The following is a 25,051-nucleotide window of genomic DNA, read 5'->3' as shown; positions in this document are numbered from 1 at the left end:
ACGCCCCGCTCCCGAGCGCAGCCAATCAGACTACGGGATGCAGCCGGATCCGCTCCCCCGTGGGAATCAGTGTGCCACACAGCAGGCTACTGTGGGCCAGTGCCACCTGGCGCTTCCGTCTCAGGGAACTCTGGCGGTTCGACTGCTTTGCCCTTAGAGAATGTCACAACCCGTTCAGAAAAACCTAACTCAGAAGGTCTGTCTGTAAGATGCAGCCACTCAGAATTCTCAGGACAGTCTAAAACTGAAACCTGACCTTCCTGTCCGCTTCCTCACCGCGGTGAACACCAGGGTTGGTTTCCTAAAGGCCATTCATCCCTTTTCCTTCTTGATGACTTTGCCCAAATACTTCTGCTACACTGCCTAGAGCGTTTCATTGTAGTCATTTGTGATGCTCGAACTCACCAAGCAAGCAAAGCCAGACTCCTTCTCATCCACCCGCCCACCTATCATTTATGGCCTGCGCCTCAGTGGCAAGCACACAGAACTGCAATGCCAGGACCAGGGGCAACAGGAAATGAATCACAGTAACAACACAGTGATCAATCGACCCGCAGGTAAGAAGTCAGGGAATGTTAATGAAATCTGATTGTAGTTTGGTGGTTTATGCCCAGTGGGCTTTGGTAGAAGAGCCAACAACTTGCCCTTGTTTCATGGTAGCGGAGCCCTGGGTTCTCGTGGTAAGGCCAATTCTGTTCTGTGGGACACTCTGGACTTCACTGAGCAGCTATTACACAGACGGGTGCATCACCAACACTCTATTCTGGATTTATTACACATTTTCTTACAAGAATTTGGGGTCCATGGTTAAGATGTGTTATTCTCATTGGGGACGGATACTACAGTAAGATATAGAAAGGAACAGCTGTCACACCTGTGATCCTAGCATTCAAGACATGGGTGAGGGAGGACAGCCTGGGAAACAGCAAACTCCAGGCCAGCTTGGGTTACAGTGTAATATCCTATCTCAAAAAAACAAACCAAAAACCAGCAACAACACCACAACACACCCCAAACAAAAAGGGAAGTTAGAGGTTGTTGTAAAGGCAAGCCTTGGAACTGCATGCCACGCAGTCACTATCATGAGGGAGGAGACAGAACTGAGCTTGCACTAATGCTCCCCAGACAACAGGAGCATGATCCCGCACACCATGAGCAAAAGCAGACACAGACTTTGTCATCGGGTCCCTGTGCATTTCTAGGGCCTGAGGAGGAACAACGTGATGGAACTGCTAGTCTGCATATTTTCTTCAAGAAAAGTGCAAAAATGAGAATTCTCTCTTGTACATAAGAAATGCATTGAAATTATAACGGTTATAGGGGTCTTAATGAGAATGCCCCCTTAGACCCACTGTTTGAATACAGGGGCCCTAGTTGGTGGAACTTTTTGGGAAGGATAAGGTGTGGACTTGTTGGAGGTGGGCACCAAGGCAGGCTTTGCCACGTCAAAGGATTTTTGCCATTCCCAGAGCTCTCTGAATCCAGGTTGTGCATCAAGATGTGAGTTCTCAGCTGTTTCTGTGCTCTTCTATCATGGAGTCTAACCCTGTGAACCCATAATCCAAGTTAAATGCTTTCCATTATGAATTGCAATGGTCAGTGTCTTAGCATAGTAGCAGAGCGGTGACTAGTTAATGGATACTGCTCTTGTACATGTGAAATTCACTAATTTAAGGAAATGAAACTGTTCAGTTCCATTTTCCAGAGTGTGTTCCATAAGAATTCAAGGGTTCAGGAAGCTGGCTCTTCCCTGTGCTCAGCAAGGCTGTGTGCTCTTGTGTGCGCCCTCTCCTTTCTCAATAGTCTGTCTGCTCCCAACTCCAAAGGCATGCCTTTCTCCCTCTCTCCTGGCTGTCAGGGTTTTCACCAACCTGTACTGTTTTAACTCTAATAAAATTGTTCTTAAGCTAAAATAGTAATTCAGGAAGCTGAATCACTAAAATAAATTTATTATTGGTTGTTGTTGTTTTTTTTTTTGTTTGTTTGTTTATTCCAGGCAGGGTTTGTCTGTGTAACCCTGCCTGGCTGTCCTGGAACTCACTCTGTAGATCAGGCTGGCCTCAAACTCAGAGATCTCCCTGTCTCTGCCTCCTGATTATTGGGATTAAAGGTGTGCACCACCATCCCTACCTTAAATAAAAGAATTTTAATATTTCAACCTCTGATAGGGTTTCAATGACTTAACTCAGCTTAGTAGGAGGAGAATACTGTATTCAAGGACAGTATGAACTGAAACCCTGATTGATAGCTTGTTTTTCCTTTAGTGATTCTTTCTGGCCACAATGTAGACCAAACTGAGGCAACTTTCAGAAATGCTCTGGAGAGAAAATATATCACTGAAAAACTCCATGTGGGGGAAGCCTTCCTATGCCAAGATACTCATTTACTTATGTTAAGTAATCTGCTTCCATGGATGGTGATGGCCCCCAGGGCTCGGACTGCAGTTCTGTACGATGCAGTCAGGTAGGTGGCAGGAGGGTTTAGGAAAGACAACTGGACACTACTGTTTGTAACAGTGATGACAAGAAAGGTGAGGCCTGGCCATCTTGACTTTTTTCTTATTATTGGAATTTATTGACCATTATTAATTTGTTATTCAGTATATATTTAAACAATCCTGTCATATAAAAACATGTTTCTACATCTTGACTCAAATTTATCCTTTTAGTTAAATTTAAAGTTACACTGTTGTGTTTTGTGTGTGTTGTGTGTGTGTTGCGTATGTGTATGCTGTGTGTGTGCGTGTTACTGAGGATTGGACCCAGGGCCTTATACATTCTGGGCAGATGCTCTCCTGAGCCACACCCCCACTATGCTGAATGTTTGTTACTACTCAGGACAGGAAAACGAAGAGCCAGTGGTTATATTGGTACACATTAGTATACATCAGCCACCTTTAGTATGAAGGTTCCTAATGAAACCCAGTAGCGAGGGTGACTGGGAGCAGCAGCTAGCCTGTACAACCCAGGGAGCCAGGCTAACATTGACTGATTGGGCTGTATGCCCCGAGTACTAATGAGCATGTTACATACTATTCTTATTCCCATTTTAAGAAGGTAAGATGAAGACAGAAAGGCAAGGTCGTGCCCAATACCTCAAAGCTAACACTGAGAGAAGACAGGCTTTGACTTTGGAACCCACGCTCTTAACGGATGCGTCACACAGCCTGACTTGCAGCAATAAAACCATCAAGTGATATAAACAAATGAGATTCTTCTAGATAACCCTGAAAAATACCTATTCTTTCATTCAAAATGGTGACATGTGGTTTCTATTATTTGTCTCTGTAATTTGTATTACACCTCACCCAATTCTCTTACCCAAAACAAACAAGACGAAAAAATGAAAACCAAGTATGCAGGATTCCATATGTGTATATACTTTAATAATAAAGTCACTTCAGCTATAAATGAACAAAAATGGGGAGACAAAGAGAACGGAGCACAGCCCAGGGGTGTGAGCAGGAGCAGCTGCACACCCGGCTTTACCAGGAATTGTCCGCGCTAACACAGGCATCACCTACTCATTGAGTCCATGTGTTTCCTAAAGCGTGGTATCAAACACTGCAGAATTAGGTTAAACAATGATGTCAAGAAAAATGTGTCCTAAAATTTTAACAAAGTCTTTTAAGAAAGTCTAAAAACTTCCCATTTTCCTGCAATGACTCTCAAAACTTGAGTTTTATATCAGAATATCTGTTAACTTTAACTTTTACCATACATGAAAAATTATCAAAAATATACTGATGAGTCTATACTAACTGTGACTATATTTACATTAAGCAAACTTTTTGCCAAGTTCTTTATATACAAATTAGCACTTGTCCTATGTGATATTCATCAAAAAGTTAAAAACCACATAAATGTTATTAGAAATAATATATTCAAAATCTAACTGTTTTCCATGAATGATGGACGTTTTAATAATTTAAATGAAGAGTCCTGACTGGCCCACCAACTTCAGCTGCACCAGAGTTCCTCCTCCGTGTTCTCTGTGATTTAAAGGGAAAACAGTTAAAACTTTGCTGCAAGGAATTAAATAAAAAACTGGTATGCATTTACTGACTTTAACTCCAAATTTATAACTAAGTGATAATGTAAACAGTTTCTAATAACCAAAAATATGAAAAATAATCTTTAAAAACTGGCAAAAGTAGGCCACCAGAGATGGCTCAGAGGTTAAGAGCACTGGTTGTTCTTCTAGAGGTCCTGAGTTCAATTCCCAGCAACCATCTGTGATAAAATCTGGTGCCCTCTTCTAGCCTGTAGGGGTATGTGCAGGCAGAATACAACATGCATAACAAATAAATCTTTTTTAAAAACTGGCAAAAGAAGCATGTACATACTTTCCTTATTAAGTAACAAAACAGTATCACAAATTCAATCAAATTGGATATAGATGCAATTTCTGGTGCTTCTAAACAGGTCAGCATTTGCTTAAAACTTAATGACTTAGGTTTTGGAAGCAGCGCAACAGAGAAGATAAATGCATGATCTGAGCATATGATGCGTTTGTGCAACTCTAGCACTCAGAAGATGACATGGAAGGACCACTGCCCGTGTAAGGCTAGCCTGGGCCACTGCAAGTATGAGACTAGCCTGTGTATGAGTTGAAGGGTAGCCTGCGCTACACACTGAGACAATGTCTGAAATCACTCCCCTCCTTAATTATTAATACTTAAATAAAGGTTTGAGGTGAAGGTTTTAGAGGGATTATATTGAAGTTTTGAAATGAGGAGATTCCTTTGTTTTAGGCTCGGAGTCACAGCTTAAGAAAACCTTGTCTTCAAAACCAGAGCTTTTCAGAGTGAAAGACTGGGTTCAGGGAGCACAGTTCTGGGTGCAGCGCTCTGCCCAGTACAGGGGCTTCTCTTCTGTTCCACCATGAACGGGGTTTATGACAACTGCTTGTATGCCAGAGCAGAGACCAGTCCTCATTAGCTACTTCAGGTTAGTTCTATACTACAGCAGGGAAGAAAACCTAAGGATTTACCATGTCAGTTACTGCTCTGTCGCTGGACCTTGGGACCAACACTCTGTGACTCCTCTTCCTGACTGGGGCGCTTCCCGCTGCTGAGGCCAGTGCCCATGGAGCTCCTTCCTACACATTTACAAATGCACACGTGAGGTGGGGCCAGGAGGAGGTCTCGGGAGCTCCAGGGCTGCTTCCCCTTACCTGGCTTTAGCAGGTGGGCTTGCTGACTGTCTCCGTGAGCATAATGTAAAATACCGCTTCCTTGTGAGCAACCTGTATTTCAAAACAAAAGAAAATGACTTAAAAACTTAAGATGCATACATTAGAGCTATAAAGCCTGTTATTTTTTTTAAAAGTATTTGTATTTAACTTTTCTTAATCTTAACTCTGAGCCAAAAGTCACAATCTCAAAATCAAAACTAAAGTTCAGGCTGACCACTAACAGTTCAAGGCAAAACCACTGCTGTATTCATTTTCATTTTGTGTGTAGTGTTCACATGTATGTATTTTTGTGTGTATGTACATGTCATGTTCGTGCTCATATGTGTGGAGACCAGAGCTCACCATTGGCTAGACTGAATGGCCAGTGGGTTTCGGGGCCACTTGTTTCCTGTCCTGCCAGGGTTACAGATGTGCATCACCACATACAGTTTTTACATGTGAGCGAGCCCTTTATTATTTTTAAAGATTGATTTTATTTTTACTTATGTTTGTATGTGGTGATGTGCCTATGAGTGCAAGGGTCCACAGAGGCACCAGAAGCCTGGAGCTGGAGTTACGGGCAGTTACAAACCACCCTACATGGAGGCTGGGAACCGAATCCCCGCTAGCACTGCGGGCTGCACTCCTACCGCCATCTCTTAGCTTTCATTTCCCCACACACATCTCTTTACCAGATGGTAACTGGAATGTGGGCATGAAGACAAAACACACAGGCAGCGGTGAGATGAGATGCCCTTCCTTCAACCCTGCCTTCTGTTTCACATTCTTCTGTCAGAGCCCTTTAAACATGCACCTCACTGGAGATAGCGGAATAGTCTTCTACTGAGAGTTAAGTGATTCTGATCAGTTACCAAGCCATTTTACTAGCTCTTTCAAGAAGAAATGGACTTCCTACACAGCAAAGCTTTACAATTATTTTGTGTCAGTGCCCAGGTTTGAAAAATATATGCAAGAAAAATATATGCACATGTTTTTAACCCCAGGGGCAGGACAGAGACATAAGAAGTTCAAGTGAGTTCAGAGCCAAAGCCAGACTTGGTTACATGAAACTGTCTCAAAAAACAAAACAAACAAACAAACAAACAAAAAACAAAAAAAAACCCTCAAAATATACCAGAGAGAAAAAGAAAATACAACCATATGACCCATGGGGTGGGTTAGCTCAAGAATGTACGTATTTTGCTGGCCATAGTGGTGTACACTTGCAATCCCAACACTGCGGAGGTCAAGGCAGGAAGCCTGGAGTAAGTTTGAGGCCAGCCTGGTTTACACAGCAAGTTCCAGGTCAGCTGTGACCCTATAGCAAAACTCTGTTTAGTAAAGAAATGAATGAATGCTAAAAAGACTACCTACGTTTTCCTTTCACTGGAAACAGATGCCGTTCTCATAGTGCTCCCATCCCTCCACTTCCTGCCCACCAATAGTGCTCCCATCCCTCCACTTCCTGCCCACCAATAGTGCTCCCATCCCTCCACTTCCTGCCCACCAATAGTGCTCCCATCCCTCCACTTCCTGCCCACCAATAGTGCTCCCATCCCTCCACTTCCTGCCCACCAATAGTGCTCCCATCCCTCCACTTCCTGCCCACCAATAGTGCTCCCATCCCTCCACTTCCTGCCCACCAATAGTGCTCCCATCCCTCCACTTCCTGCCCACCAATAGTGCTCCCATCCCTCCACTTCCTGCCCACCAATAGTGCTCCCGTCCCCCCACTTCCTGTCCACCAATAGTGCTCCCGTCCCCCCACTTCCTGCCCTTCATCAAGTGCTCCCATCCCCCCACTTCCTGCCCTTCATCAAGTGCTCCCGTCCCTCCACTTCCTGCCCTTCATCAAGTGCTCCCGTCCCTCCACTTCCTGCCCTTCATCAAGTGCTCCCGTCCCTCTACAGAGATTGTCTCTCACACTTGTGGGGCTGCGCAGGCAGCACAAGAGATCTGAAAGAAGTTTCAAACTGATGTACCAATATTTACTTCAAATTATAGGAGACCGTCAAAGAACATCTCTCAAGTAAACTGTCATCACTGGCAACTATTTTTAGGTGAGTCATGTCCCAGCAATGAAATATTTATCTTATAATCACTGCACACAGTACCACACCTGCAGAGGAGGCGCCATGATGTACAAGAGAGACCAAGGCTGGAGCATAGCCTTATGCAACTGCTTACAAGCCATGAGAGCCTGGCTAAGCTGCCTAACCTTCCTAAAAAGGCTTTCTCAAACATCACGTGAGGAACCACCATTAACCTCCCCAGGAGATTACTGTCAAGATGTAGCCCAAGCCCCCTTATTTCTGGGTACAAGACTGGCAGTAAAAATATGTGTTTTTCTTCTCCACAAAACTGATTCTAGGAAGACAGCATACATGCAGCTTTCATAGACAGGAACTTTTGATTACAATCCTTCCTTCCTTCCTTCCTTCCTTCCTTCCTTCCTTCCTTCCTTCCTTTTGGCAATAGGGCTTCTCTATGTAGCTTTGGAGCCTGTCTTGGAACTCACTCTGCAGACCAGGCTGGCCTCAATCTCACAGATATCCGCCTACCTCTGCCTCCCAAGTGCTGGGATTAAAGGCGTACGCCACCAATGCCCTGCTCAATATTTACTTTTTTTTTTTTTTTTTGGTTTTACGAGACAGGGTTTCTCTATATTGTTTTGGAGACTGTTAGTCCAGCCCAGCCTTGAACTCACAGAGATCTGCCTGCCTCTGCCTCCCGAGTGCTGGGATTAAAGGCGTGCACCACCACCGCCCAGCTAATATTTACTTTATTCTCAGATTGGGAATATAGCTCTGTGTGTACAACACCTTCTCCCAGTATGAAAACTCTGGCTTTTATTCTCAGTACAAAAAAGAAACCAAACAAAACAAAACAAAAGAAACAAATAAAAACCAAGGCAGCTGTATTTCTAATACCAGCTTAGAACATGTACCTTAAAAAGCATTTCTGAAATGACTCTTTTGAATCAAGTTACTCAACCTCATGTGAGTTTTGGTTCTAACCTTAGAAAACTCATATAATGACTTGTTTCCAATATATACCGACTTTAAAAAATAGATGTGTATTTTTAATTTGTCTGTCTGTGTGTCTGCTTATCTTTATGTATATAAGGTGTGTGCAGGTATCCACAGAGGCCAGAAGAAGGTGTTAGATTCCTGAAGCTGGAGGCAATTGTGAGACATCTGGTGTGTTCTGGCAACCTGACTTGGGTCCTCTGCAAGAGCAGTAAGTGCTCTTAACCATCGAACCATCTCTCCAGCCCATAAGACTTTTGATACTATTGTCACATATGTTAAAAATGAACTAAGAAACTAGTATCCCAGACAAGACTGTGCAGGGAAAACTCACATGAAAAAGGATGAGACAGGTATGTGATAAATCTTTCAGCTACTCTAGAATCTTTAACATGCTACCAATAGACACAGGGATGTATATGTGTACCCCCGTGTGGCAGTTTGAATGTAACTGGTCCCCAAAATGTCACAGAGAATGGCACTATTAGGAGGTATGGCCTTGTTGGAGTAGATGTGGCCTTGATGGAGGAGGAGTGTCACTGTAGAGCAGGCTTTGAGGTCTCATATATGCTCCAAGACACCACCCAGTGTCTCAGTCTACTCCTCGTCGCCTGAATACCAACATATTACCAAGTATAGAACTTCTCACTTACTTCCACCGCTGCTACAACTTGGGACATTTTCTCCAGGAGCATAGCCCATAAGTCCTCCATTCCCATTAGGATTAGAAGGGACTGATGCAAGAAGACCTAAAGGGAAACATTTTCATATTGAATTACGACTAACAAAATTCAATGATAGCTACACAGCTGACAAAGAGACAAATCAAAAATAACCAGTGGCTGACATACCTAGCCCTCTGTACCGGGAAAGCTGCTGATAAATCTGCTTCATTCTTTCAATATTCAAACGGCTTGCCTCAGCATGGTTTACCATTGGTTTGGGGTAATTTACTCCTATTAAACATTTGGCTACCTTCTGGATACCTTCTGGTGCATTCCAAGGATCGTAGATATATTTTGCAGGGAAGCCTCTTAGGACAGGCAAATAACGCCTTTTGGGAGAAGAGAATTTTTTAATGAACTGAACTATAAGCACATTACAACAAATACGAACCATGAGTGACCAAAAGCAAATCAGTATCACTTAATGATGTGTTTACTCTTCTCATCTCTGCTGCCCATCAAGAATACAGGATACCTTGAATTCAGAGATGAGCCTGTCTCTGTCTCCTGGGTGCAGGGATTAAAAGTGTGCGCCACCATGTCCCCCAAGACTAGGAAATACTCTTAAGTGTTGTTTAAGCAGAAAAAGCTCTTTGTTGGAGTAGGTATTTGAAACCGTGCAAACATCAGCGTCACCTTACCTGATATAGTCCCCATTGGGATCTGTCCTCCTGCCGAAACCAACGGGGCAGTAGCAGTGGAAGAACTGCTGGAAGAAGGAACTGCAGGACAGCCACATCCAACTTCCAGCATTTATGCTCCAGTCTGCGTCAAGCAGTAACTCTTCAAAGACCTTCACAAGTGACAATGACCAATCAATTTACACACTTACTCAAAGCAGCATTTTTACAGTCACTGTACATCAAAAGCCAAGACAAGAAATCTGAATAGAATTGTAAAATTTAACATTCCAAAATAAATGTTCTGTTCCAATAAGCAATTTCAGGAAAAGAATAATTAGAAATACAGTTTTCTAGATAGAATTTACTTCCATAATTGTGAAGCTTTGAATTAGAATGGCCCCCACAGGTGAGCAAGCATGTGTGTAAGATCCTCCTGCCTCTGCTTCCTGAGTATTGGGACTAAAGGTGTGCGCCATCACCATCAGGCAAAATGGCCAGGTGGTGGTAACACACAACTTTAATCCCAGCATTTAGGGGCAGAGGCAGTAAGATCTCTGAGTGCGAGGCCAGCATGGTCTACACAGTGAGTTCTAGGACAGCCAGAGCTACATAGAGAAACCCTATCTCAAAAAAACTTTTTAGTTTTTTAACGAACAAACAGCAACAGCAAAAAACAGAAAAGAAAGAAGGAAGGAAGGCAGGCAGGAAGAAAGAAATAAAGAAAGAAGGAAGAAAGAAGGAAGGAAGGAAAGAAAGGAAGAAGGAAGGATGAAGAGATATTATCAACTAAATCACAAAGTGCAGAAGCATGGTATGGACAAAAGGAGCATGTCAATGCAGCATTGTAGCTTAAATTTCAAATTCTGTGATCCAAAACAACATATAACTAAATAATATGCTAATAAACTTGCTAAGTAGATACTAGGAGGTGAAAAAAAAAACCCAACAACTAAACAACAAAAAACAGGATTAGAAATAGTCCTCGAGGGGGTGAGATGGCTCACTTGGGTAAGGGTGCTTGCTGCCAAGTCTGAGGACCCGAGTTCAATTCCCAGAACACACATGGTGGAGAGAACCAACTCTAACAAGTTGTCCTCTGACTTACACACACACACACGTTAATAAATGTTAATTTCAAAAGTCTTTTGTTTTTTTATAAAGAAGGTCTTTGAATTGGCAAAATTCACAAGATAGCAACAGGTAAAACATAAATGTAAGTCTCCTGTATGGTGATGTTAGAAAATGTAGTATGTTTCAATGTCTATATGAAAGGTTTACTAAAATGGTAAAATGACTCACAGCTTAAACTTCATGTAACCGGAACTCACTATTTCTAAGAGCTCACGGGTGAGTATAACAGAAACTCTTACCTATCAATGCATCTATCCATTAAGTTACTTTCTCACTCTAAAGATAGGCCTACTATGTAGCCCAGGCTGGCCTGGGTCCAGATTTTCTCATGTCTGTCTATCGTGCTGCATGGGATTACAGTCTTGCACCACCACACAAGGGCAGGTTAGTGCTGAACAATAACAGATTTCCTAATGGGAGGCTGGCTTCACCACAGAATTGACTTTTGGTTAAGCAATTTAACTAGTCTGACTTTAGCACATTGCTCTCAAAATCTGTGTCTACACTGTGGGCATTATGTGCTTTATCCACTGAAAAGCCAAACTACAAACCAGGCAAGTACCTCCCACCCCCTCCACATACATACCACCCCGCCAACCCCCTTCCCATCTCACACTGTGGCCCAAGATGGCCTTCTCCTTCCTCAGTCTCCCCGGCTGCTCAGATTTCAGATGTGCACTGGCACATCTACGTGTAGAAGAGACCTCCAAATGGTAGGTACAGGTTCCTTCAAAAGCTGCAGTCAGAACACCCACCTTCATCCCTTCTTCCCAGCTGATCCACAGGTCACCACGTGTCAGGAAACACGCAACTGCATGTCTGGCTAAATGGTGAATCCAGCCCTCCTGACGAAGTTGTGTCATGATGGCATCAATCCATGGAAAGCCTGTTCGGCCTTCTGCCCATTTGGCCAGAGCCTCAGGATTCTTATCCCAAGGGATCTGGACACAGATTGGGTTCCCTTCCATTTTATCAAAGCGCGGGTTGTTTGTTGCTGCTGTATAGAAAAACTCACGCCACAGAAGTTGCCCATAAAGAGAGAGGGGAGGAGAACTATTTTTCTTTACCTGTGATTAAAACGCATAGAAGTATTATTATAAATATTAAAAAGCATAGAAAAATTATTATTAAAAGTATTTCAAAAAATCCTGCTCTGACTTCAGATAATACCTTTTTGTAGAGATCTGTTAGTTTGAAATAAAATAGCCGACATGATAAACAACCAAATCGGAGATAAGGGCTGAGTCCAGTTGGGCTCGCAAGCAGGGAATTTGCATTCATTCGAGGTCTTTCAAAGTTCGCCACCCAGGCCTAGAAAAAACAGAGATAGCTACGTTTACTTCTACGGTCACACTAACAGTGTGAATCATGCTAATGGGAGAGCCCAGCAGTTTGTAAAAGTACGCATCACCAAGCCTGAAGACATGAGCTTAAGTTCCCAGCCCTGCAGGAAAGGAGAGAAACCCTATGGCATGTGGGCCCCCCCCCACAGAGTTCAAAACTGAGAATTCAAAAAGTCACAGTCCTCAAGGAGTATGTTATTATCCCAACTACAAAGTTCTGATTAGTAATTTTAGAGAGAGACATAAAAGGTGAGGTTTTTTTCACTGAAGCCATCCAAGCACTCATGTGATAAAATGACCTTCAGAGTCCCAGCATCAGGCGTGAAGCACCTTCAACATGATTCTGAACATGGAGGGAAGTGAAATACAACTGTGCCCCTTGCCCGCTGTTGCCTTTCCTAGGACTGTCAGATGGTCAAACAATTATAAAAAGACAGGATAGATCATAACATTCTATTTCACCATTGGTGACTGCATTAATTTCCTGATGTGTCTAATCACAACCAAACAAGCTGTATTAAAGGCAATGTGAGAGCGCAAGAGTGGGCGTTATCTATCAGTAAGATGGTTCATAAGGGAGTGGATAAACATGGTCAATGCACAGGAGTCCTGTACAATCATATGTGTTAACAGGGGTGATAACAGAATAAATCAGTGAAATTGCATCATGATAAAGCCATAAAAGCAAAAACATGGAAAATACGGGACTTTGTATTATCATTGGTTTGTGGAGTCTGCAGGACTCCTGGACAGGGGAGCGTTCCTATAGGTACACTCCCACTGTAGCTCCAGTTATGGTCAGCTGATACAGACGGGGAGCACAGAAGCAACACCATGATACTAGCAACATGGGGAATAGTCAAGAGGAAGAAAAAGAGCATTTCAATGATGGCTGATGGCGACTGTTCTGACTTCTTCTGTTAGTCTTCCTTCAGCTGTCCATGCTTTGTTTAAAAGCCTCTGGGTAAGCTGCCTGCATGTGCCTGACACCATCCACACTAGACTGAAATAATTCTGGAAAGCTCATTTGGAAGTGTGAGCAGAGTATGTGATCTACATTGTACCTTTCTTTCCAAATGTCTTTCCAAGCGTGTAAGTGCCTCAGTTTCTCCTCCTGGCCACACTGCAGAAGACAAGCCATCTGTATCAAAGCCTAAGGAAAGAGAGAAAAGAAAATCCTCATCACTGTTGTTACCATTATGAAACACAAATGATTTCTTACCTGACCACAGTAACTTGGGGAACAAACCTCTGAAAATAGAAATGATGAGAGCAAGATAGAACTCTATAGGCCTACATAGGCCCGCACAGGACTGCACAGGACTGCACTGGACTACACAGGACTGCACAGGACTACACTGACTACACAGGACTGCACTGAACTGCACAGGACTACACTGGACTACACTGGACTGGACTACACAGGACTGCACTGGACTACACAGGACTACACTGGACTACACTGGACTATACAGGACTGCACAGGACTGCACAGGACTGCACAGGACTACACAGGACTACACAGGACTACACAGGACTACACTGGACTACACTGGACTACACAGGACTGCACAGCACTACACAGGACTGCACAGGACTACACAGGACTGCACAGGACAACGCAGGACTGCACAGGACTGCACAGGACTACACAGGACTACACTGGACTGGACTGCACTGGACTACAGTGGACTACACTGGACTACACTGGACTGCACAGGACTACACTGGACTGGACTGCACAGGACTACACAGGACTGCACAGGACTGCACAGGACTGCACTGGACTACAGTGGACCACACTGGACTACACAGGACTGCACTGGACTACAGTGGACTACACTGGACTACACAGGACTACACTGGACTGCACAGGACTACACTGACTACACTGGACTGGACTACACAGGACTGCACTGGAATACACAGGACTGCACAGGACTACACTGGACTACACTGGACTATACAGGACTGCACAGGACTGCACTGGACTACAGTGGACCACACTGGACTACACAGGACTGCACTGGACTACAGTGGACTACACTGGACTACACAGGACTACACTGGACTGCACAGGACTACACTGACTACACTGGACTGGACTACACAGGACTGCACTGGAATACACAGGACTGCACAGGACTACACTGGACTACACTGGACTATACAGGACTGCACAGGACTGCACTGGAATACACAGGACTACACAGGACTACACAGGACTACATAGGACTACACTGGACTACACAGGACTGCACAGCACTACACAGGACTACACTGACTACACAGGACTGGATTACACAGGACTGCACTGGACTACACAGGACTACACAGGACTACACTGGACTGCACAGGACTACACTGGACTACACAGGACTGCACTGGACTACACAGGACTGCACTGGACTGGACTGCACAGGACTACACAGGACTACACAGGACTACACTGGACTGGACGACACAGGACTACACAGGACTACACTGGACTGGACGACACAGGACTACACAGGACTGCACAGGACTGCACAGGACGACACAGGACTACACTGGATTACACTGGACTACACTGGACTGCTCAGGCCTTTATAGGCCTGCGGTGGCCTCACCCAAAAGAGACCATGATATGACTCTTATCTTTAGGATGCACATCTTCACATGACAGCAGGTTACATGTTAAAGAATATCTAAAGTATTTAGATTATGAGTTTTTTCCTTTACTTTTCTTCTTCCCATAAAAATATATTAGAAGTAAAATTTTCTAAGTGACTTATTATTAACTCTTTAAAAATACATTTTAAAATTATTTGAGAGTTTCATACAATGTATTTTGATCATACTCACTCTCCTTACCCATCCCCCAAAAGCTTCCCAGACCCACCCATCCTGACCTTGCATTCTTTTTTATTTTTCTTAACAACCCATCAGGTCCACTTTGTGCTGCTCATATACTCTGGGTGGATTACTAACCCCTAAGCACCATATTTATAAAGAGTTATACCCACCTAGCTCTTCCAGGGAAGGGACTCCATATTTCTCATCATGGTCATCAGACAGAGGGGTCATGCACTTTCCTATCACATCTGAAGTGATGGTCTCTGCTGGCATCTCCAGGGGCTCCATTTTGCTGACGAGAGTCTGAAATCTTTTATAAGTTAGAGGTGGCTGTCCACCATTGAGTTCTATGATCCTATTACAAGAGTGAGTAAAATACAGTTAGTTAGTAAATGACAACATGCTTCAACTGAAATGCTCAAAAAGGCTTAATACCAGAAAATTTATCAGTTAAGACCTTCTGAATGTAGCTTCTGATATGACCAGAAGCTACATTCAAAAGAGTTAATGAATCAAAGAAGCTGTCACTTGAATTCTTAGCTATTTGCTATGTGTCAAATAATAAAGTATGCAAACATCAAAACATTGAAGTTAAGTACATTGTCTCTTTTGGTTTTTCAAGACAGAGTTTCTCTGTGTAGCTTTGGAGACTATCCTGGCACTTGCTCTAGACCAGGCTGGCCTCTGCCTCCCGAGTGCTGGGATTAAAGGTGTGCGCCACCACCGCCCAGCTGATGTTAAATATTTAGGACTATGTGTAAAAAATAATAGTGGTTCAACTAGCCTACAGGCTGTGTATATAAAAACTGACATAAATGGACAAGTGAAAAGTAAATTAGTTCAAGGAATCTCAGAGGCACCAACAAAACTAAACCAGGCTGATAATTATACCATGAAAAATTAGCAAAAATACAATTTGCTGTGTGTATCTGAGGGTTACACCATGATGTTATAGAAAACATACAGATAATAGTTATTCTGAAAAGCAAATGAGTACATTTGTAGTCTGTTACTGTTTTATGGCTAAAGTAGTTGTGTAGCAGAACTCCCAAGTCATCAGTTTCTCCTTAAGTACAACCCTCATCTGTGCCTTCCGTCTCCAGACATTCTCATTCTATGTATCTGCTCCACTTATCTTTCCATCTCTGACTCCCCAGTTCCTTTATCAATTTTCATGAAGACTATATTGCTGCTTTCTGTTGTGTGATGCCCTTGTTAAAGACTTCAACATGCGTTATCTGTTATGCAGGAGCAACCCCTATCTGAGCTTTTGTTTTCCATGTTTTCAGTTACTTGTGTTAACCTGTGCTGCAAAAATATTATGTCTAAATTCATGTAACTTATTGAAGCATACTGTTCTAACTTTTCAATACTATTGTTAACTTCCTATAATTTACAGTTTACAAACCAACCTTTATCATGGTGTGATATTTAGACAGACAGCACAGTGTACACAGGGTTCTAAGTAACTGGTGGTTTTGGGCATCCACCAGAGCTTTGGAATGTCTTCCTCATGGGTAAAGAGGAATGTCTATGATAAGGATACATGTACCCCAAGTTCAAAGTCATTTGGATTTAAGTACATCATGTAGCTATTGATGACCACTAGACACCCAATCCAGTTATACTTCTAGGGAAAGGACAGCCAGCAACACTTCCAAAGGTCTGCATTAAGTCTAGACAAGGTTTCAAAATAATTCTGCTTTTTCACTCGAGCCATTTGCTTACAATTACAGGTTAAATTCAGCTTTATCATTTACAGATCACATAACTGGTAAAATTGCTAATCAAGTATTTCTTCAACCCAAGCATGTGCTTTTCTTTATACCTTGATACTTCTTATCTATTATGTTTACAGAAAGAAACCATCAGGAAAGCTAGTCTCCTGCTGTAAGTAAAGTTTGTTTTGGTTTAGTATCTTGAGATTATACATAGGACTATAATGAATTTTGATGAATGCAATGATGTTACAATGACACTATCAAGTGTCTCTTAATTATCTACTAGCCAACTGGAACTCATGGATTTTTATACATAACATGTAAGTGTAATAGCCTTGAGTATGTATTCACAATCAACCCAATAAAAACTAATTTTACAATATTGCTGAGTTTCTCACTTAGAAGCAACTTCTCTTATCCTATTTTGCTTCCTTATAACCACTCATTCAAGTTAAGAAAACTGGTAAACTAAAAGGCACATTTTATTGCCAAAAGAGCTCAGCACTTCTAGGTTAACAACAGGGTAAGACATTTGTCTAAATCAAATCATGATTTTTTTCATCCCACTTGCAAATAGAAGCAAATTTAGTTGTTAATTACAGAATTAAGTTTTGTTTAAAAGGTAAAATCATTTAATTGGTACATCAATTGTGATCTTTTCATATTTATAAAGACAATTTCATGCCAGAAGTCAACTGTAAACTCATAGTTTATGAACTTCCTAGACTCTTAGCACATGTTACTTCTAGTCTAAGCTCAATTTGGTCACAGAATCTTTGCCAGCCAAAGCATCCCAGGAACTGGATAGTGTTTTGATAAACACACTGGCAGACAGGGTATAATACCATGTTCAGATGGCTCTAGCTGGGTAGTTATATTACTTCAGTTTTCATCTCAACTAAAGAAAATGACCAACTATTACACACATAACAATCACATAAAATATATCAAAGTCAATTATGGTGATGTGTCAAACAAGCTATAAATGTAATAATACTGACATCTCAGAAAGGCAGTTATGGTTGAGTTAATAGTCAAATAAAAATGAGTAAATAGCATTTCTTAGTTTAAAACTGAAATGCTAAGTATTTTTATCTTATGCACTATGCCTACAATTTTGGTATTATAACTGAATGAATAAAAATCATAGCAGCTAAGTAAAACGCCAGGGGCTTGGTGCACACCCATTTAAGTCTTCTACAATTCTGATTCTATTATTTCCATTTCATAACTTTACTCGAGTATGTACTTAATGTCACTCAACAGTGTACTTAGGAACGTCTAAGATGGTAACGTAATGTCTAAGATGGGTTTTCTCGCAGTAAAAGGCACAGCCTTACTTGTCCAGGTCGTACAGTGTGTGTGAGATGCGCACGATGACTTCCACTCCAGCTTCAGTGGCCAGTTTCCTGATAGCTGCATCTCGTTCCTTCCCAAAAGGCTCAGAGTCATACTCAATGGAAAGTTTAGTGATGTTCCATTCCTAAAACAAGATGAAAAAGGGAGCAACAATATATTACAATTTTATAATTATGTTCTTCTTATTACAATAAGGGAAAAGCTCAAAATCTACACCAAACAATTACACATAAACCAAATTTCAAATATGCAGGTGAAAAACATACAATCTGTCAATGTGAAAATATGCAAATGACAAATACATGCTAATTAGATTAAAGGCATTGTGTCAGGCATGAGTCAATCTAGCAACACACTTAAATGACTTCATATTAAAGTGCTTAGGGAGCATTTCTTTCAATTACTTACATTATCTTATTTATTTCTGAATGAAAACCACCTTCATTTGGCATTTTGCAGATTTTTTTTTGTGACAAGCTCAGTTCACAGAGTTAGAACACATGAATTTATGTCTGCTGATTCTAAGAACTGTTCCTTAAAAAAACTTTTGATAGCTGATATGGTATGAACAGTTTTGCTTAGAAAGGCTGATTTCTGACTATTAAAAATGTTGTCAGCGAACTAGACACTGGTGGTGCACACCTTTAATCCCAGCACTTCGTAGGCAAAGGCAAGCAGACTTCCAAATTCTAGGTCAGCCTGGTCTATAAAGTGAGTTCCAGAACAGTTACTCAGAGAAACCCTGCCTTGAAAACACAAAACAAAGCAAAACAAAAACAAACAAAAAGTTGACAGCAGATAACTTGGAACCAGCAATTAAAACAGGAACTATTGATTGTTCCTGTGTCAGTAACTTACATCTCTTCATAGTTACTATAAATAAGGAAACTATGACTTAAGAGAATTAAATGACTTCTCAGGATGGTAGTTAATTTTTGTTGAATTCTAAAATCTGTTTTGATTTACTTCAAAACAGAAAGAAAATGTCATAATTCTATATTATTAACTGACTAAATGATACCACATTGTGATAGACCAAACCTGTTAGCAATGGTGCATTGTACATTATACATTTTGCAGTCAATTAACTTTCTTAAAAATTTTAATTTTTTTTTAGTGTGTGTGTGTGTGTGTGTTTGCACTCATGTGTGGGAGTGCCATGTTAGTCAGAAGAAGGTATCAGACCCTTGGGAGTTAAGAGTTGTAGACCATTGTGAGCTGTCTGATGTGGGTATTGGGAAGTGAACTCAAGTCTTCTAGAAGAGCAATAAGCTCTCTGGACAGCTGAGCCATGTCTATAGCCCAGTACATACATTTAAAGCATATTTAAGCATTTATCCTATTTTCCTACAAATAATCCTAGGAAAAAGTGATGGATTAAACATAAGCACATTTAGAGCTCAGATAGCTGGGCACATTTTCAGTTGTTTTGACTTATATTCCCATCAGCAGTACCAGAGTGATTGCCAGCTGTATATAACAGCTATCTTTTAAAGATGTCTTTGAAATTACTAGGAGAAAAATAAAGCATTTAACAGTTTTTCCTTTCTTGAAGGCCTGGAATGTAACAACAGTTAATAGTTGTTTACCTTCAAACAGAACTGAGGAGAGAATATAATTTTGCTGTCTTGTTCATATTTGCTAGTACAAATGCTAGCTTTAAAATTTAAGAATAAAATGTAAATGAGAGTAGAAAGCATAGTGTACACATACATGTTTCATGTTAAGACTAGTAGTACAGACGAGTAGTAAAACACACAACAGTGAAAGTTGAGATTCTCCTGGTGAGTACTCCTTACTGTATAGACACTGCCCCCAAGCCTGGGGAGCACTCTCACAGTGTAGACACTGCCCCCAGGCCTAGTGAGCACTCTCACAGTGTAGACACTGCCCCCAGGCCTGGGGAGCACTCTCACTGTGTAGACACTGCCCCTAGGCCTGGGGAGCACTCTCACAGTGTAGACACTGCCCCCAGGCCTGGGGAGCACTCCTCACTGTGTAGACACTGCCCCCAGGCCTGGGGAGCACTCCTCACTGTGTAGACACTGCCCCCAGGCCTGGGGAGCACTCCTCACTGTGTAGACACTGCCCCTAGGCCTGGGGAGCACTCCTCACTGTGTAGACACTGCCCCCAGGCCTGGGGAGCACTCTCACGGTGTAGACACTGCCCACAGGCCTGGGGAGCACTCTCACGGTGTAGACACTGCCCCCAGGCCTGCATCATGTAGTAGTGGACAGAAAGCACCAGGCACCGTGAGCCCTAAGCAGCACGGTTTCCACAAATACACTTTGTGCATTGTAGTCAATGTCCTCTTGATTTTGTTGTAACTGTGGCTTTTTGAAATTTAACAAGAACAGCCCTTTATTGTGTAAGTCAAGAAGACCTGTTGCCTAATGAGTATCTTGCAGTTAGTTTTATACAGTTTTGAGAAGTAATATTCTGGATGTTAAATGTTTGAGGCGAGTCAATAATACTCCCTGATAATTCTGTTTTTTTTAAATCAGGCACACAGGTCAGCGAGCTAAAGGTAAAAACATAAGCAGCACTGTTAGAAAAGCTTAGGCGTCATGAGGCTTAAGGACAAATTATTTTGCCTGACAGTTCACTGCTGAACTGGGCAGCAAGCAGTACTTAACATTCCCTACCCTGTCAGTCACAAGGAGAGCCTCCCTAACATTATGGGCTGTTGCTCTCAGACAGTGCACAGAAGAGACTACATGTGTAAGGAAGAGAAAAGGGACTGTGTGCGCCACACTCACCCAGTTCTTTCTCCTAAGCTCATCAACATGTCACTCATTTCTTCTCTGGGAATGAATTAGTGAACATCTCTCTATAAGAAAAACTGAAAAGCTAGAGAGAAGAATGTTTCCTGAATATAAAATATATTAATTCACACACCAACTGTTCTGTTTCTAGGAAGCTACTTCTCTGCACAGAACAACGAGCAATGGCCACTGAAAGGCGAAAAGGAGAACACGTAGTGCCCAGCTCATGCCTCCGTGCAGGGCACAAAGGGGTCAGACAGCAGCACAACAGCTGATGCCTGCACGGGTGACGCTTTCTCAGCTGCCTTGTTTCCCTGTCTGCACGGGTGACGCTTTCTCAGCTGCCTTGTTTCCCTGTCTGCACGGGTGACGCTTTCTCAGCTGCCTTGTTTCCCTACCTTCAGTCCTTTATGGTTTCCTTTCCTCTACTTCGTGATTGGATTAATTTATTGCTCTTCCATCTTGAAGGTGAAAAGTTAGTTCTTTCCTCCTTTCTATAATAATATTGAAAAACTATAAACTTTCCTGAGTACTGCTGGGGGCTACACATATTTGGCATTCTCTTGTTATTTATTAAAATTTAATTCTCTTGAAGTCAGAGAGTGAAATCTGTGGACTTCAGCTGTCTGCACTTTTCTCATGTCTCTTTTAAGGTGAGTGTGCTCCACTTTGGTGATGTTCTCTGTGTGTCAGAAATGAATGCCTATTTTGTGATTCTTGAATGTCCTGGTCTGCAAATACCAGTTACACCAAACTGCTGATGACATCATGAATAAACCCAAAGGGGATATTTGAAAGTGGCACTTTAATAAAGACATTTTTATGTAGCAGAATAAATAAAGGCTCTCTCCGTGTCTGTACCTCTATTACATTAGTTAACAATGTACTTTAGCGTGTACCAAGACAGTGCACATGCATGTATTATAACACCCATGGAGGTCAGAGGACAGCTTCAGGAGTCACTTTTCTCCTTTCACCATGTGGGTCCAGATATCAAACTCAAGTTGTCAGATCTGGTGACAAATGCTCTTCCCTGCTAAGCCATCTCACTGACTCTGTGTAAGGAAGCTTGATACAATAAGATGGTACTCTACCAAAAGAAAAATTATAAAAATACATATTGGAATTCATTTTTATTTTATGTGTATGAGTATTTTGCATGCATGTATGAAGTTCTTCACAATGCATGCAGTGTCCTCAGAGGCCAGAAGAGGGCACTTGGATTGCCCTGGAACTGGAGTTACAAATTATGAGCTGTTATGTGGGTACTAGAAACCAAATTCAGGTCCTCAGGAAGAGCAGTATCTTAATCACTGAACCCTCTCTCCAGTCCCAATGCAGAAAATTCAACACAATACAAAAAAGTTGCTGACCTGTGAAAAAGTTTGTTTAAAAACAAAATAAGAATCTTAGTATTTGTAATAAGCGAAATCTTAAGATATTTTCAACCAAATAGATTTAGAGACAGGACTGATGCCCTGATTTTCATTTTTATGAGCTGTGGATGAGGTATTACCATTATTTCCAGTCTGCTTTCTTGTCAAAACTCATACATATACTTAGGTTAAATGAGAATTCTACAGTAGTAAACAGTTTCTACTAGTTACGACTGTTAAATTAGATAAGTATTAAATGTTTCTTTAATACTAGCCAAAAAGGAAAGTTAGGTAAAATTGATCTGGAGACCTAATTCAGAAAAAGCAATCCCCCCCTCTCTCCCCCCCTTCCCCCTCCCTCTCTCTCTCTCCCCTTCCCCCTCCCCCCTCCCTCCCTCCCCCCCCTCTCTCCGAACTCGCTTGGTAGACCAGGCTGGCCTCAAACTCAGAGATCCACCTGCCTCTGCCTCCCAAGTGCTGGGATTAAAGACATGGGCCACCACCGCCCGGTTGCAATGTCTCTTTTGTATTAAAAATACTTCCATTTTTGCTGGACATGGTGGCAGAAACCTTTAATCCCAGCACCAGGGAGGCAGAGGCAGACGGATCTCTGAGTTCAAGGCCAGCCTAGCCTACAGAATGAGTTCCAGGAGAGTCAGGGTTACATAGAGAAACCCTTCCTTGAAAATTCAGGAAAAAAAAAAGCCATTTAAAAAATATGATATACCAAACAGCTGCAACATAAGCAGATACATAGCTAGGAAGCATATGTGTAGCAAGTAGAAAGGGAAGAATACAAAAGGACTGCCAGGAAAACCAATTTGCCTAAGATTATTAGATGAGCTAACTGTATGATCTTGGACAATTCACTAATTTCTCTTAGACCAAGATTTCCAGAAGTTTTCACAGGAGACCAGTAAGAGTCTTTCTAATCAAATCAAATCAAACCAAAACAACCCCCTTCCCCCCAATGCTACAATTTTATATTACTGGTAAACCCCCAATGCTACAATTTTATATTACTGGTAAAATGTCAATGTTGTACTCCTTTGACCCAGGAAGCCCTTGGCTTAGTTACTTTTTCTGTTGCTGTAGTAAGATAATCTGATGCAAGCAACTTAAGGGAGAAAGGAGACGTTACTGGGGTTCACAGTCCCTTGACTGAATTTGATCATACTGCATCCACAGTCAGGATGCAGAGAGTGATGAACCACGCTGCTTCTCAGTCCCCCTTCTCCATTCACAGTCCAGGGTCCCAGCCAAGGAATGGCGCCATCCATAGTGGATGGGTCTTGCCACCTCAGTTAACACAGTCCAGACAACCCCCCAAAGTCATGGTCAGAGGCCCGTCTCCCAGCTGATTCTAAATATCATGTTGACAATGGAGATTAATCATCACTGCCCTCTGTAAAACAAAACTAAACTAAACTCACAAAGGAACATCAGTGTGAACAAGGAGGTTCACTTGCCAGTGAACTATAATTAACTTGCTAATAACTATATTAGCAAGAGGCCTAACGGAAGGATAATCTGAACATGCCGAAGGAAACCAGCAAATGAAATTATAATACACTTACACGTGTTGATACAAAAGACTCTGGAAATAATGAAATGTCCTCCAACATATGAATAAGGCAGTATCAGAAGACTGTATACAGAATGTTCTCATTTGACTGTTAAAGCAGAGAACAATTAACACAGACACAAACACATGGATGGTTAAACACACACAAATTCTTATTCGTAAAAGGATATTTCAATTTGCATACATTAGAAATGCAAATAGCTGCTGCTTTGGCTGGGAGAACTAAGTCTGAGGTCAAAGAAGGAACTTCTCATTTTAAGCTTTTCAAATGTCTAGTTTTACTATTAACATTGTCACTAAAGAAAAGCCACAAGTTTTTCTTTATTTGTTTTAAATTTAAAAATACTATTTCCTCTGGGCAGCAGAGTAGAGATGATCCTGGTGAGCCAGCCTCAAGAACATGAGCATGGGAGAGCTGGCCCTGGTATTAGGAGAGCGGGAGAGCTGGCCCTGGTGTTTGTTAGGAGAGCAGGAGAGCTGGCCCTGGTGGTGGGTGCAGGTGATGGGGGAGCTGGCCCTACCTCTTGTTGCAGCCTCCATTAGTGAGTTAGCTGGGGCAGTGCTGGAGAGCTCACCCTGGTGGTGACCATGGGGAGAGCAGGAGGGCTGACCAACCCAGCACCTCCCAAGACCAGAACAAGGGCTGAGAATTGGGGCACCCAACATCCACCCCTTCTGTGAAGGGCTGGAGCATGTGGAGGGGCTGCGCCTGCAGACCCAAAGCTGTAGGATCTCCATGACACAGGGCAACAATGGAGATCCAATAGGAGTCCCACTGAGGGCCCAGCATTGATAGTGTAGCAGAAACCAGAGGCCTTGAACCACACCAGTAATTCTTTGCAATGAACACTTACAAGTAAAGACGTATGGACTAAAGGGGGTACTGTGCAACTCACTGTGTCACACTCCATCTTCCACAACAAGATTTTTATTTTATTTTGAGGGGAGGTTGCAAGGACAGAGGGAGGATACAAAGGGATAGGGAGATGAATGGGATCAGGATGCATGACGTGAGATCCACAAAGAATCAGTAAAAAGTTATAAAAATAACACTACTTCCCCACACTTACGCTAAAAAGGCCTTATTTACCAAGTATTTTATCTTCTCTGGCAAAGATCATTATTTATGTAGATATTTTTCAAATTACCTTGAAAAGCCTGGGAAACACATCAGCTGGCTGTCCACGAATCACAAACAGACGAGAATTTAATTTTCGTAGATTGGAATCAAGATCCTCAAGACACTGCAGCAAAAATCTAGAGAGAAAATATTATAAATCTTAAAATACGTATTTAAAAGGTATAAATATTGTGACACTACATTATTCTACAAGTGAAAAATGTCAACTTATCATCCTATTTACTGGTGACTGAGTATTTTCA

General features: G+C 42.0%; 1 protein-coding gene and 1 long non-coding RNA gene across 4 annotated transcripts in view; one reads left to right on the top strand and one right to left on the bottom strand.

Annotated features, from left to right (window-relative positions):
- The first annotated feature begins 30 nt into the window (after nt 1–30).
- Nucleotides 31–21,544, top strand: LOC110343474. Its single transcript, XR_002385760.2, has 3 exons — nt 31–557; nt 7,180–7,235; nt 20,859–21,544. It is a non-coding gene; the product is annotated as an uncharacterized LOC110343474 (long non-coding RNA).
- Cry1 (cryptochrome circadian regulator 1) overlaps nt 3,364–25,051 on the bottom strand; it is a 47,428-nt gene continuing 25,740 nt past the window's right edge. For all 3 annotated transcript variants that reach the window (XM_040755182.1, XM_040755183.1, XM_040755184.1), the window contains exons 2-13: nt 24,817–24,925; nt 17,923–18,065; nt 15,032–15,216; nt 13,091–13,179; nt 11,854–11,994; nt 11,439–11,750; nt 9,571–9,722; nt 9,056–9,258; nt 8,858–8,953; nt 5,176–5,247; nt 4,993–5,100; nt 3,364–3,991 (exon numbers count right to left, since the gene is read on the bottom strand). In XM_040755182.1, the coding sequence (XP_040611116.1) occupies nt 4,997–5,100; nt 5,176–5,247; nt 8,858–8,953; nt 9,056–9,258; nt 9,571–9,722; nt 11,439–11,750; nt 11,854–11,994; nt 13,091–13,179; nt 15,032–15,216; nt 17,923–18,065; nt 24,817–24,925 (1,606 nt within the window). In that variant the 3' untranslated portion in view covers nt 3,364–3,991; nt 4,993–4,996. The remainder of the gene's footprint in view (nt 3,992–4,992; nt 5,101–5,175; nt 5,248–8,857; nt 8,954–9,055; nt 9,259–9,570; nt 9,723–11,438; nt 11,751–11,853; nt 11,995–13,090; nt 13,180–15,031; nt 15,217–17,922; nt 18,066–24,816; nt 24,926–25,051) is intronic.

The sequence above is a fragment of the Mesocricetus auratus genome, unplaced genomic scaffold (genome assembly GCF_017639785.1).
Source record: "Mesocricetus auratus isolate SY011 unplaced genomic scaffold, BCM_Maur_2.0 Super-Scaffold_100011, whole genome shotgun sequence".
NCBI lineage: Eukaryota > Metazoa > Chordata > Mammalia > Rodentia > Cricetidae > Mesocricetus > Mesocricetus auratus.
Note: the sequence above shows the minus strand (reverse complement) of the source record. Positions and strands in the feature narration are given on the sequence as shown.